The 14,794-nt window shown below is 46.5% G+C and overlaps 1 protein-coding gene across 1 annotated transcript; it reads left to right on the top strand.

Annotated features, from left to right (window-relative positions):
• The first annotated feature begins 10,157 nt into the window (after positions 1-10,157).
• Positions 10,158-11,574, top strand: CH25H (cholesterol 25-hydroxylase). The gene has a single exon (XM_074999534.1). The coding sequence runs from the start codon at positions 10,235-10,237 to the stop codon at positions 11,060-11,062; it is 828 nt and encodes a 275-aa protein (XP_074855635.1). The 5' UTR covers positions 10,158-10,234; the 3' UTR covers positions 11,063-11,574.
• The last annotated feature ends 3,220 nt before the right edge of the window (positions 11,575-14,794 follow it).

Below are 14,794 nucleotides of genomic sequence, written 5' to 3'. Positions count from 1 at the left end.
ACGTTCGTGGTACAGAATGCCAGGCTACATATGCGAAGCCTGCAGCATTGGCTGGCGAGCGTTTACAGACTGGCAGCCCATACCATCCACAGGGTAGTATCGCCCATGACGGAGGTACGAAAGTCACTAGCATGGTGGGCAGATCCCAAGAACCTGCTAGTGGGAGTACCCTTCCACCAACCACAAATTTCTATTTTTCTTACAACCAACGCCTCCCACATAGGATGGGGAGCACACATTGGCAGCAAGGTGATGCAAGGGCTATGGTCCCCTGCGGAGCAGACACTGCACATAAACATACTGATGCTCAGAGCAGTGTTCAATGCGTGCAGATGTTTTCGGAAATGCCTGCATGGCAAAGTAGTCGGGATCAATACCGACAATACCTCCACCATGTTTTACATCAATCGACAAGGAGGGGCACGGTCCCGTGTGCTATGCGCAGAAGCAGTCTGATTGTGGAACTGGTGCATTGCCAACAACGTAACGTTGAAAGCCTCGTACTTGCCAGGTGTCCACAACGTGAAGGCAGACCAACTAAGCAGAAGCTTTGCACTCACGCACGAGTGGCAGATCTGCTCCGACCTGCTTCGACACATATTTCGCACTTGGGGGTTTCCCCAAGTCGATTTGTTTGCCACCCAACACAACAAGAAATGCCCTCACTACTGCTCCAGAGCAGGAGTAGGGCGGGGGTCCTTGGGGGACGCCTTCATGATCTCATGGAAGGGCCCTCTACTCTACGCGTTCTCCCCCACAACACTCATCCACAAAGTTCTACAGAAAGCCAGAAGGGAGAGAGCTTGCGTGATACTGATAGTCCCGACCTGGGACTGACAACAATGGTTTCCCCTGCTTCTGCGCGTGTTGGACCATCCACCACTCCCCCTACCGGTAGCGCCGGACTTCCTTATGCAGGCTCAGGGGTCCATAGTGCACCCGCATCCTCAGGGATTCCGCCTACAAGCATGGCTAATCCATGGCTCAGTGCCTTAGAGAGCACATGTTCAGAGGGAGTAAAACAAGTCTTAGAGTGTGGTTGAAGGACCTCCACCAGAAGGACTTTCGAGCAGAAGTGGACACGATTTACCTCCTGGTGCTCTTCCAAGCAGTTAGCTCCTCTCGACGTCCCTATAACTGTAATTCTAGAATACCTGCTGGATCTCAAGCGAGACGGGCTCTCTCTATCCTCGCTGAAGGTCCACCTTGCAGCTATATCAGCCTTTTGACACAAAGAGGAAGGGCCCACCATATTCGCCCATCCTATCGTCACAAGGTTTCTGAAGAGGCTGGTAAATCTGTAGCCCCCTCTGAAACCGCTACCACTGTCATGGAGTTTGGACTTGGTACTCCACACACTATCGGGACCACCCTTTGAGCCATTAGCCACGGTACCCCTCCGACTACGTACCATGAAAACGACCTTCCTTTTTGCGATTACGTCAGCCCACAGGGTGAGCGAACTCGCAGCAGTAATGGCAACGCCGCCCTGCACAGTATTCTCAAAGGAAGCAGTGATCTTACGGTTACACCCAGCCTTCGTTCCAAAAGTTTCCTCAGAGTTCCACATTAACGAACCAATAGTATTACCCTCGTTTTATCCGAAGCCTCACAGCTCCAGCAAGGAGGCGCGACTGCATCTCCTAGATGTGAGGAGGGCGTTGGCCTTTTACATAGAAAGAACTAAGCCCTTCCGGAAAACGGACAGACTCCTGGTGTCCCTCGCTCCCAGGTCGAAAGGGGAAGGCCTCTCTTCCCAGAGAATTTCAAATCACATTGTGTCCTGCATAAAACTGCGTTACAAGCTCTGTAAGACCACTTTGCTAGCCCTGCCCAGGGCTCACTCCACCAGAGCGATGGAGTCATCAACGGCCTTCTTCAAGGGAATCGCGTTGAAAGACATTTGCAGAGCGGCGACTTGGTCATCTTACGACACCTTCGCCAATCATTATGCCTGGCACCGGGTGTTCGATGAGGATACCCGTCTGTCAACAGCAGTCTTCTCAAGGGCAAGCTGCACATGAATCGAGTACCCACCTCCTTACTTGGGGTCACTGCTGGGTAGTCACCTACTGTGGAGCACCCACGGGGACCACTCGAAGAAGAAGGAGAGGTTACTCGCTTGTGTAGTAACGACGGTTCTTCGAGGTGTGTCCCCGTGGATGCTCCACTACCCACCCATTCCTCCCCACTTTGGATCTCTGGCCAGTGTTTTGCAGGAGCATCTGGGGCAGTTGGTCAAGGAACTGGCGGGGACCGGATCACGCATGTGACCGAGAGCGCGCGAAGGAGCGGCGCGCATTGGCTCATGCGCGATCCAAAGGAAACTGCTAGAAAATTTCTGATCTGCGGCGCTGGGGCGAGCCCGACACCTACTGTGGAGCACCCACGGGGACACATCTCAAAGAACCATCGTTACTACACAAGTGAGTAACCTCTCTTTTCAGCGGTTCATTAGTAAACTTCGAAATGGCCATTTGTGTTGCCATTTCGAAGTTTGGGGCTAGTGTAGACACGGCCGATAAGTGCCAAACCAGAGAATTTGCTGGACCATGGGAAGTCACTATTACCTAGCAGTATTACCAACTGCTTCTTGGACTCTTACCAGATATTTAGGGCTAAATTACAGCTAAATAACAGCACAGAACACTGAGAGCCAGGACTGGCGGCTGCAAACAAACTTTATGGAACCACTAGAAACTTTGTCACACATAGGTGACCATTCTGCTAACTAAAATCATGCTGGACCAGAGAAGTTCAACCAGTAGTACTGGGAGAGGATGGGCCAAAGTAATTGTTCTGTAATTCAGGTATACTGTGCCTTCATTTTCACTAGAACTCTAGTCATAACCAGCAGCTGTGGTGAAGAGCTAGGAGACCATGGGATTGCTATGGCAGAGCAGGAGATGAATCCGAAGTCTCCAGAATCCTAGTCTATAATCCTAACCACAAAGCTATCCCTTCTCCTTTTGGCTTTCTCCTCCATTTGTTATAAAATATTAAAGGTTGAACTTTTTGTAGTGCATACTTTGTAAATAAACTAGAAAAAAGCCATCATTTGGAGGGGAGGTTTACTCCTAATCAAGGCTCAGGGAATTCCTTGCATTTATAAGTTCTGGTACTTTTAATTAAATAAAATGCTTTTGATTAATTTCCTAACTGTAGCTTTTACTGGAGCCCAATGGTTTATACTGCTGGTTTTGGCATTTGCTTTAAATTCCTTTAAAAAGAAAGTCTCTGAAAGAGTCTGACACGGTCAGGGTAGCATAGTCACAGTGTATGATATTCTGTAATGCTTTTCATATTTTTCAGTAAATCAGGATGCTTTAACCTAGCTTGGAATGGTGTATTCTGTTATGTTGAATGCAGTTATACTTATGTATATAAGTATTTTGTCAAAGATACTTCACTGACATAGGTGTCCAGAAGTGGTAGATGGCACATTTCACCCTAGTCCTGAAGAGTCACTGTCTAGAGGTAACAGATTGTTCATTTAGTTTCTTGTGAGACTTCCTGGAAAGGTGCCAGTTTTGATAATATTTACATGAACTGAACAGTGACCTCAACTCAACTGTTTATAAACCTCCTGATAATGGGCTGTGACTTCTCTTCATAAGTGCCCTGAGCACAAAGCTTTCTGTTTCACAACCCTTATCTTCTGCACAGTCCCGTTACTCAGTATTTTGTCTGTTTATCTGATAGAAACTAATTGCATTGCAGTACAGGGGCCTCATCATCTCAACTTTTTCTGAGATAGAGAAGATGAATTTTACTGTCTCCATATTTAAACACAACCTATCAATTGTGTGTATGTAGTAGTACTCCCCTCTTAAGAACACGATTAAGATCAAACTCTGTAACTTCATGTTATGAGGTTTCCAGTACAACAGAGGATATACATTTGGGTATCTGGCTCCGCAAGTGATTAAGTTTTCCCCAGGCTGCTGCCTGGCGAGGAGCCCCAGAATTCCTGGAGACAGCACAGAAGCATCAGCCTATGTTCACAGCAACATTTCTCCTCCAGCTTGGTCACTATTGGTGGTGTGTGTGTCAGGAGCTGCTTCTTTGCTGTGAGGGGTTGGGCTCTCCAGGCACTGATCTGTCTCCTTCCCCCTGCTCTGCTGTCTCATGAGGAGCTACCTTCCACCCCTTCCATTGCAGGCTGCACATGGTGTCTACCCAGCTGTCCCATCCCTCACCAAGGTGGAGCATGAAGCTCCCAGTGGGAGTATTTCTCTCCAGCCTGTCTGCGGCAGCCAGGCTTGTTCATCCATTTTGCTGCCCCAACCCACTTCTGAAACTCCCTTAAGGCTTCAAATGCCATAACACCCTGTTTCCTGTGTCCCCTCACTCTCTGCCCTGATCTCGTCTTCATCCCCTAATCTAGACTCCTGCATACCCGCAGCCCTTTGCCCTGAGCCCCCCAACATCCAGCCCCCTGCCTTGACTTCTGCTCCCTGCCCCATACTTCCCAAGCCCTGCCACTTGCTCCTCCTCACCCCCAACCACTTGCTGTTCCCCTTCCCAGCCCCCGGAGGGGGTGAGAGTAAAGTGCACATCTCCCCTGACCCCTGTCCTTGCCAGCCAGAGTGAGGAATGCAGCAAACTGCACTATCCCCTTGCTTCCTGACTGTGAGGAAGGGGAAGAGCAAGCAAGGGAATGGGGCGCGTGGGGTTGCTTCAGCCCCTTCCCCTCAGCATAACCAACCTGTGATACTGCTTTAAGTTAGGGTAAGAGAAGCCTGTACACAGAACTTGGTGGTCGTAGTTCTTATTGTTCAGGAGGAATCCTTGAACAGACTCATAGATGGACAGAAAGGCACAAACTCAAATATGTAGTACTAGGTTTGCAACAATTAAAATATAATTTCCATCTCGAAATTGTGCCTTTTACAGCTGCCCAGGTGGACCTTGTGGGGCAGAAAAAGTTTGGGAATGCTGAGCTAAGGGAGCAAGTACTTGCACCTAGTTCCGTGGGTGATGCCAAGACCCTTTTTGCTTACATGGATCCAGAAGCCCTAACCTAAAAACCCACTTACACACAAATGATTTCTGAGTCCATTTATATAAAAGAATGTTAAGCAGAGAAAGGAGTACAGAGTAACAGACTGAAAGGCAGAGTCATCCCCAGGGCATCGCAGGGCCTGGGACTACCAACCCCCCACAGGCCTTGCTCCCATCCTTCCTGGACCCCAACCTGCCCCATCGCCCCAGGTAACAGGGCCTGGAGATTATCAGCCTGAGGCTCAGGTGGCAGAGGCAGCAGGCATTGCCTCCCCTTTAACCTGCAGTCATCATGTGGGCAGCGTTTGCTGCACCTCGCTTCTCTGCAGGTGGTAGGAGCTGGAGGGTGCCGCTGGTTCCCTCTGCTGTGGAGAAGTGAGGTGCAGGAGGACAGCACGGTGGAGCAGTCTGCTGTTCCCACTGCCCAGGAGGTGAATGCGAGCAGGCCGCCACCACCCAAGCCTTGGTCCCAGGAAAGTCCTACTCCCCAGGTCCATTAGGGTGGCCACTGCAAGGCTCCCTAAAACACAGGGCTGGAGCGGCTGCCCCAGTTCATCTCATGGACAGGTTGACTCTGCTGAAAGGGGAGGAAGCATTTAAGAGAATGGGGTGGCAAAAAATAATCCCAAGGGCATAATTCCTTCCCCTTCTGGAGGTGCCACCAAACCTTTACCCCTCACCTAATATGTCTAATCCCACCAGTGGTGCCCATGAAGCTGAGCTGCATTAGCCTTTTGGGATGCGTAGCTCAGTGACTGCTACACTTGCACCTGTGGCCTGGTGGGGACATTGCTCCTCAACTACTCCGCCTTCACCTTTCCTCAGGACACAGGTGAGCCTAATAAGGTCAAAGTGTTCATCGCAATCAAGACTGCTGACAGCGGGAGGAGGGAAACTTGCCTGGGACCCAGCAATACAAAAAGACCTGGGCAGTAGCGTCCTGAGCCCTGGGCCCTTTAAACCTCCAAGGAACACCACATGGCGCGGTCTGAGCTGCAATGAGGGCTGGAAGGGAGGAGGAGGAGGAATGGTGTGGTCCGGACAGCACTGAGGGCTGGCTGCCCCAGCTCCACACCTTCTGCCTTAGGCTCTGTCCCTTCCAGAACGTAGAGCACACCGCCTCCCTGCTGCTCCAGCACACACGCAACTTTCCCAGGGGCCCAGCAATTGTGCGGTCCCCCCACTCATCACAATCCTATTCCTTTGGTTCACACGCTTCCAGTCACAGCAACACAGTCCTTTCTGCTACCAATCTCCTCCCGCGCATGCTTGGCTGCCAAGATGGTGCTCCTCCAGCTAGTGACTCTTCAGCTGTAGCGGCCATCTGCTGGTTTACTATGCTTCTTTCTTTCTTATCACTTGCCATGGAAGTTCTGTTAATGGCAGCCATCTGTTAGTCGTGGTCATCTTACCATGTTTGATCCATGAGTTTCTGCTAAATAGAATGTGTGATGTTGTAAGAAACTTTTTCATGTGGAAATGGTTCTCTTCATATACTACTTCTATAGTAACACTTGTGGGCTGGGGATATACGATGACTTGGAACATTGTGAAAATGCATCAGCAGCAGAGCAAGGGGAATGCAGCGTTCCTTTTATTGAGGACTTGCAGGCAGTAGAAAGCTAAAATGATACAACCCCTCTTAGTGTGGTGGCAGTAATTGCTGCAAAAAGGTGATTTGTACAAGTATAACAATTCCTGCATACCCAGGAGAATAATTCAACTGCTATAAGTGCATCCACATTAGAGTTTGTATCAGTGTACCAGTTTCAGTAAAAGTCAACTTCTCCCCTTTCTTGTAACTGAAACAGTCATAATGATAAAACCTTTAAGTGTAGACCAGGTCTGAGTTAGGCTTATGGTCTAATGAGGTGATCAGGATCAAGACAGCAAGAAACTACTGACACTTGTGCATCTAATCACTAGGCACACATGCTTATATTTAAAATGTAGACATACAACACGTGAAGCCTATGCACAAAGTCCAGTATTTGCAGACTCCAATGTATCAGAGGGGTGGTCGTGTCAGTCTCTGTGCACAAAAACAACAAGCGGCACCTTCTAGTCTAACAGATTGCGCCTGAAAGTTTATGCTCCAAAAATGTTAGTTTATAAGGTGCCACAGGACTTCTCGTTGTTTTTGCAGACTGCAATGGGTGTACTCATCAAGTCTCTGTGCATACAAAAGGATGCGTGTTTTGTCCACACGCTTTAAAACATGCAACTCACAAAGTTTCTGATTAGAATCTTGGGCTAGAGTGTTCGGTGAAGCTGTCTGAAAAATTAATTCAGGTTTATTTTCACCCATTCCACTGGAGGCACATAAGAGGGTTTTCTTCTTTTTTTTAAAGAAATAAAGGAATAAAAAAGCACCTAGCCAAACTCAAATATTTCTTTAATATTAAAGCTGTGAACAATTTTATCATTATTGAATTGAAGGATTAAGTTAATCTTGGACTGTGATCAAAATTACCGTGAAGTGTTCTTGTATTTAATATATATATTGGGACTAAGTTAAATGTGGAGGAAACTAATTATGTTGCCGACAGCTTTCAATCTCAGTGGCTCATGAAAATTCATTTCACTCAAAAAACAAGGAGTACTGTAGCATCTTAAAGACTAACACATTTATTTAGTAGGGCTATGTCTACATTAGAGCGATCTGTAGACAGATGCTTCAGTTAGAAGATACCACCCAACAAAGCTTCTGTTGACAGATTGGGGCCAGGCTGCCAAGCAGATCAAAAGAGCAATGCGCTCTGTGGACAAGAGCAGCCAGACTGCCCGGCCACTCTCTTAACAAAACAGCCAACTGGAAGCACAACAGATAGGGCCCAGACTGGTTTTCTGTCAAAAGAGGCATTCTGCCTCATGGGGAAGCGGCTGAACGCTGTCGACAGAAGTGTCACGTTCCGTCAATTTACAGGGGACAGAACACATTGGGGATGCGGATGCTCTGTGGCTTTTGTTGACAAAAATCTCTGCTGTAGGTATAGCCTAGGTAATGGGCTTTCGTGCGTAAGACCCACTTCACTTACTTTCAATTCTTTCCTATTCACTGCAAAAGGCATGAAGTCTTTACTGACAAAATAGCCATTATAACTAAAGTCTTGATGTCTTATGCAAGCTTTTGTTGTCAAAACCCTAATTTTCTGCTATTGATATAGTCGTTTGAAATTTGTTTTTTGCCACAAGGTGGTGCAGACGTACTCAAAACCAATACGCTGTCGTTCCTGTTACAAACCCATCAGCACATGCTGTTTTGCAAACCTCAAGCACAGGATTATGCAACTTGTTTCACAAAGTTGTCTGGGGGTGACTCTCTATGTAAAGGTCTCAGTTATCTTCCCCTCTTGCCTCATGCCTAGCAGGTTGTTCTAAAATACAAGACAATGAAGCCTTTTTCCTCCTTTGTGCTAATATCTGTGTAGTTGAGACAAGCTGTGAATGACTGTCCCTTCCAGCTGCTGTCTTACACAGCTTGCCTAGCCTGCCCGTCCTCCCAGCTCCCTTTTCTGTGCTGGGGCTAGCCTCTGATCTAGCCCCATAACTATGGGCGATAGGAAGAAGTTTTGGCACACTGTCACACCAATCCAGAGTGCTGATCTTGGGTCCTATCAAAACAATCTTGGAAAACGACAACCAAAACATTACAGAATACTCTTCCTTTGCACATTATCAGGGCGATGGTGGGTCAACTAAGGTCTGAATTTTTCTCATCAAGTGTGATGCTGTTACACTTGTGCACAGGTGCACCACATTGTGATCCTCAACCCTGGCAGCTAGGATCCAACTGAACTTTGGAATCATTCACTCATGTATTCTTTGAGGGTTCACATGCAGGGCTTTGTCCCAATATATGGATCGTTCAGTCTAATCTCTACATTAAGAGCCCTGATTTTTTGTGACCAATTTGCAATCTTGTAGCATTTGGAAGGTTTGCAGCATCATGAGCATAGTGAAAAGAGAGAGAGGTATGTAGAGCTTTGAGTTGAATACGGTGAGGATAAGCAAGTACTTTACTACAATAGTGTGTTCAATAACAAATGTTTTTCAGTTTGCATTACAGTGACCCAGAAACCCTGGGAAAAGGGTTTAAATTTGAGTGTGTGTCAGTGCTCCCTCTAAACTGGGTGCTTGGGCAGCTGCCAGGAGCTATTTAGGTGCTGCCCAGGTGATTAGCAGAGCACCCACAATGGGCTACATGTGTTTCTATTTGGTGCACAATCAAACATGCCTTGGTGCACATCAAATTTATTCTGCCCATGGATGGAAAAATTAGAGGGAACACTGAGATGCTTTGGGGTACTGGGGGCTGGGGGAGAGAAGCTCCAGGGCCTGCATCCCCCTAGGGACAGCCCTACTGAAAAAGAGAGAGACAGGAGTGGGGGGAAGGCTGGAAGGAAACCAGGGAAACTGAGTCCCGTATCTCAGAAGAAGGTAACAGCTTTCTGATTTCAATAGTGTGTTTGATAACTCAAATGTGTTTCAGTTTGCATTACAATGATGAGAGATACAAGCACTTACCTAGCATATGCTAAATACAGCACCATGTACCTTTTATCAGGGGAGTGTGTAAGGACTATTTACAGAGATCCAGGATGAAGAAACCTGGTCCCATAAAGGGATGTTTTCAAAATATATATGGACCAATTTCTATACTTCTCACCTCAAGGGTTTGGGGGTCATATCTGGGGTTAGGATCAGACAAATGTTTTTGGAGGAACCCTAGAAAAATGCAACACTGATTCAATCAATATGATTCAAGAGTAGCTATTCCTTGGGTGTTGAGACACAGCTATTACTGCTTTGACTTACATAATAGTAAAATGACAGCTCTTTTTAAAGTAAAGTTGCACAGAAAATCCTGCTGCAACCTTTTCTGCTGTTTCTAATGTTCAGGGGTATCACACTGGTTTATTTATAGTTATTCATATCATACACCCAGGGCTTCTAGGTAATGATATTAATGACAGTCTTATGATGATAATAGTCATCAATTTACAGAATTAGCCTCCACAGTAGAAGTGGGCTAATGAGACAAATCTACCAGCTCTAACGCTGTAGGGCTCTGTGTTGTTTCCGGCTTGTGACAGAGTTCCGCCTGGGGGGAAAGAGCTGGAAGGAAACCAGGGACCTGTGGACTATGTTTTTTGTCTGATGTCAGCAGCTGGGCGGGGTAAAGTCTTACAAAAGCAGCACAGTTACAGCAGCCTCAGACAGCATCAGCATGAACTGCAGCCTGCACAGCAGAGTGCCGCTCAGCTACAGAATGGATAAGACGCTGGGCCAAGTCACTCTGCAGCCCCTCTGGGACTTTGTCAAAGCAAAGGAGCCATTGCTCAAGTCACCTTACTTCCCAGTGCTGTTTTCCTTTACAGCTTACGTGACTTTCTGTCTTCCTTACATTGCACTGGACTTCCTAAGCACCAAAGTACCAGCCTGGAGAAAATACAAAATCCAGCCTTTGAGTTGCCCAACTCTGGGAATGATGATCCCTTGCATGGTTCAATGTGTCTACCATCACATCGTCTTTATCTTCCCAGTGACAGTTGCTCATTGGTACTGGAGACCAGTGGATTTACCAGTAATGGCTCCAGAGCTGCCAAAAGTCCTGCTGGATGTAGTTGTTTGCCTGCTTCTCTTTGACTTCCAGTATTTTCTGTGGCATTTGCTTCATCACAAGGTGCCTTGGCTCTACAAGACATTTCACAAGGTTCATCACAAGCATGTGTCTACGTTTGCTCTTACCACACAGTACTCAAGTGTTTGGGAGTTACTTTCACTGGGATTTTTTGCTGCCATAAATCCAGTGTTGCTCAAGTGCCATCCTTTGACAGAAATTATTTTCTTCCTTGTTAATATCTGGCTGTCAGTGGAGGACCATTCAGGCTATGAACTTCCATGGTCAACAAACAGACTGGTGCCGTTTGGCTTGTACGGAGGAGCGCCGCATCATGATCTCCATCACCTGAAGTTCAAATGTAACTATGCACCTTACTTTACCCACTGGGACAGACTCTTTGGAACACTTGCTCATGCCCATTCACAACAATAGCAGAGTCTGTCAGTCACCTAGCACATTTTGTACAGTCAATTAAACTAACAGCAGAATATATGTTTTTCAGAGTCACTGAAAAACTTGTGTGTGAAATTGTTTTTAACAAATTTGATGCAATGTTTGTGTGTGTTTATATATATTTATAGACTTGTATGTGTAATGTCTATTACTACTTGTTTGGAAACAATGTTTCATTATAAGGAGAGCAGTAAGAGACACTCTGCCTTCTTTACCATGAATAGGTCAGCTTTTATAAAGCATATCATATTACTGTGTCTTATATGTACAGAGACAAATATTTTCATGCTGTTACTGTATGACTTATGTTATGAATAGAAATAATGCACATAGTTTCTTGGAATTTTTAAAGCATGTTAATCTTATTTAAAATGTTTGCTACTGGCTGGCAGTGATTGTCTAAGCTGGTTGTTTGTAAAAATTTGTATCTTTATATTGCATACCTGAGTATACTTTCTATTTTTCAATGGGAAATAAAGATTTATATTGTTTAAAACTACACTTTGTTGCCTTATATTTGGTTCTCAGTACTCACAAAATGTATGTTTTGTCTATATGCAATAGTATTCTTGGTCCCAGAATATTAGAAAGACAAGAGGACAAGGTTAACATCTTTTATTGGACTGATGTCCTATTGAAGCACTTGAAAGCTTGTCCTTCTCACTAACAGAAGATGGTCCAAGAAAAGGTATCACCTTACCCATGTTGTTCCTTTGATTCTCTCTGCACAAAGTGTGGGGTTTGTTTCAATTTCAGAGGCAGCGGTTTTCTTATTAAAATATTTAGGTTTATGTAGGCAATTACACATGCTGAATATCAGAATAGGGCAGTTGGCTTGTTTTGCAGGATAAAGCACTAATCAAGAGGATTTAACAATTTTCAGTTCTTGATGATACAAGGAAAGGTCTAAAATCTGAGTGAAATGCTGCTCAGCCGCAGTGGTGTTTATTATGACTAATTTGCACTACATTGGCCGTGTCTACACTAGCCCCAAACTTTGAAATGGCCATGCAAATGGCCATTTTGAAGTTTACTAATGAAGCGCTGAAATGCATATTTAGCGCTTCATTAGCATGCAGGCAGCCGTGGCACTTTGAAATTGACGCGCCTCGCCGCCGCGCGGCTCATCCCAACGGGGCTCCTTTTCGAAAGGATCCCGCCTACTTCGAGGTCCCCTTATTCCCCTGAGCTGATGTGAATAAGGGGACTTTGAAGTAGGCGGGGTCCTTTCGAAAATGAGCCCCGTCGGGACGAGCCGCACGGCGGCGAGGCGCATCAATTTCTAAGTGCTGCAGCCGCCTGCATGCTAATGAAGAGCTGAATATGCATTTCAGCGCTTCATTAGTAAACTTCAAAATAGCCATTTGCATGGCCATTTCGAAGTGTGGGGCTAGTGTAGACATAGCCGTTATGGTATAAGTGAGAGTAAAAAGACCCCTTCATGAGAGTCTGACTTGAAATTCCTTTAGATCTCCTCCAACTAAATGACGTGTTATTTACTTGCAAAACTTGGCTAGGAATCTGACTGCCATTTCCACAAAATTGAGGATTTTTATGACTCTTGGAGGGCATTAGTAGGCAACAAGCTTTAAGGCTGCTTATAGCATAGATATTAATAAAATTGTCAGGGTAGTCCAGAAGTAAGCTCAGAAAAGAATATAAAGGTGTAATCTAAGGGCAGATGCCAGTGACTTCACTAGGGCTGCATCTACACTAGGAACTAACTTTGAAGTTAACTTTGAAGTTAGGCAGTACTTCGGAATAGCCAGTAGAGGGTCTACGCACATTTTCCCTTACTTTGAAGTTAACTTCAAAGTAAAGGAGCCCAACTTTGAAGTTCTTACTCCGTTTCTGGGAATGGCGCAGTGTCCTACTTTGAAGTTTAACTTCGAAGTGGGGTGTGTGTAGATGCTCGACTTCGAGTTGCATTTTGAAGTAAGCAACTTGGAAGTTATTTTTGTAGTGTAGACACAGCCTAGGAGTTCTGTTAGTGGAGTAATACAACATGGGTCCTCTGACTGCAAATCCTTTAAAGCACTTGCCCTAGATTAATAGTAAACTGCACATACACATAGATGCAGGTGAATGTATGATTCCTTGTGTTAGGACAGGGATGTCCAACGTGTGGCCTGTGGGCCAGAATCTGGCCTGTGGAGCCTTTTAATCCAGTTGCAGAGCTGGCAGTGGTGCCATTTTTAAAAGGCGGCTGCACGGCTCCTGCAGCCCTCTGGCTCCCCCCGTGTAGTGCACAGCAGGGATAGCTGTCAGTGCCCTGCCACACTGAAGCAATAGAGCTTAATTTAATTGGTTTACTGATCTTTAAACCAATTAAATGAAGTCCTATTGTTTTGGCACAGTAGGGCACTGAGAGCTGCCCCTGCTGTGCTCTACTTATGGGGAGCCGGAGGTCTGGAGGAGCCACACAGAAGAGGCCATGGTGAAGAGGAGATGGTGAAGGAGCAGTGGAAAACGGCAACATGTGGAGCTCCTGGGCAAGGTAAGTGAATCCTGGTTTGGGTGGAGGGTTGGGGCTGTGTGGCAGGGAGGTGTTAAGCATGGGGGCAGCTGGGGTTGCAGGGGGGCTAAGCCTAGGGGCAGCTTGGGGCTGCAGGGGAGCAGGGGATGCTAAAAGTCTGGTAACTGAAGTAACTGGCCTTTGCTACCAGGTGACAGGAAGGGCAGCAGCAGTTGCTGCTGGAACTTGGAGGAGCAATTCTGCTTAGCAGCTGCTGCTCTTCCCACCCCACTCCCCTTCAATCTGATGGAGAGAACACACTGGCTCCCAGACCAGGCTTCAAAGTAGGTATCCATGCCGTCTTGGACTGGGGATGTTGGAGAGGGAGAGATCGTGTCTGCTACCTGACCCCAGAATGTTGTGCCCTGACTGTTCCTTCTGTGCTCTGGGGACTGACCCTTGGTGTACCCTGATTAGCCAGCCAGTCCAGACTTACATCAGCTCCTCCCAGGCCAGCTCTTCAGGTAGCAGGTGAATCCTGGGGGATGGTATGGTGAGTGGTGGGAGCATGGGTAGAGTGAATGATGGAGGAGGAAGGCAGCTGGGGAAGGGCCTTGGGACAAGAGGTAGAGTAGGGGTGTTTGGTTTTCAAGGATTAGAAAGTTGTCAACCCTCCAAGTTAGTTGCAAGAGTGGGAGTGTTAAGCCACATTCATTAGCCAGGGTGGGTAAGGAATGGTGTCCCTCGCCTCTGTCAGAACCTGGAGATGGATGGCAGGAGAGAGATTGCTTAATCGTCACCTGCTCAGTTCACTCCCTCTGGGGCGTACGGCATGGGGCACTGTTGGCAGACAGGATACTGGGCTGGATGGACTTTTGGTCTGACCCAGTATGGCCATTTTCATGTTCACAAGTATTCCAGGCAGATGCTGAGTTAATCTCACAATAGCAGTTGAATGTGTGTGTATGTGTGATAGAATCAGTCCCTGAAGCCAGCCTGTCTGGAGCCCTGCAAAAGAACACACCCAAGAAAGAGAAAGAGGCCCCATCAAGAGATCAAAATCTCATTTTCTGTTAGCTGATGATGCATAGTCACACAGCATCCTGGGGCAATGGGATTGTTCTAAAGAGAATTTTATGAACCGTTGCTGATTATTGAAGTTGTGGTGTAAATCTGAGAGAGTTTAGGTCACTTATCTGAATGATGAATATCATTGGTGTTTCTCAGGTATATTATTGAGTTTATGGTGCATTTGT

The sequence above is a fragment of the Carettochelys insculpta genome, chromosome 7 (assembly GCF_033958435.1).
Source record: "Carettochelys insculpta isolate YL-2023 chromosome 7, ASM3395843v1, whole genome shotgun sequence".
Classification (NCBI taxonomy): domain Eukaryota; kingdom Metazoa; phylum Chordata; order Testudines; family Carettochelyidae; genus Carettochelys; species Carettochelys insculpta.
The sequence above is the reverse complement of the archived record's forward strand: the minus strand, read 5'-3'. Positions and strand labels throughout refer to the sequence as shown.

Bases quoted from the DNA above. Each gene is read 5' to 3' on its own strand.
- CH25H (XM_074999534.1), top strand. From the start codon at position 10,235: ATGAACTGCAGCCTGCACAGCAGAGTGCCGCTCAGCTACAGAATGGAT.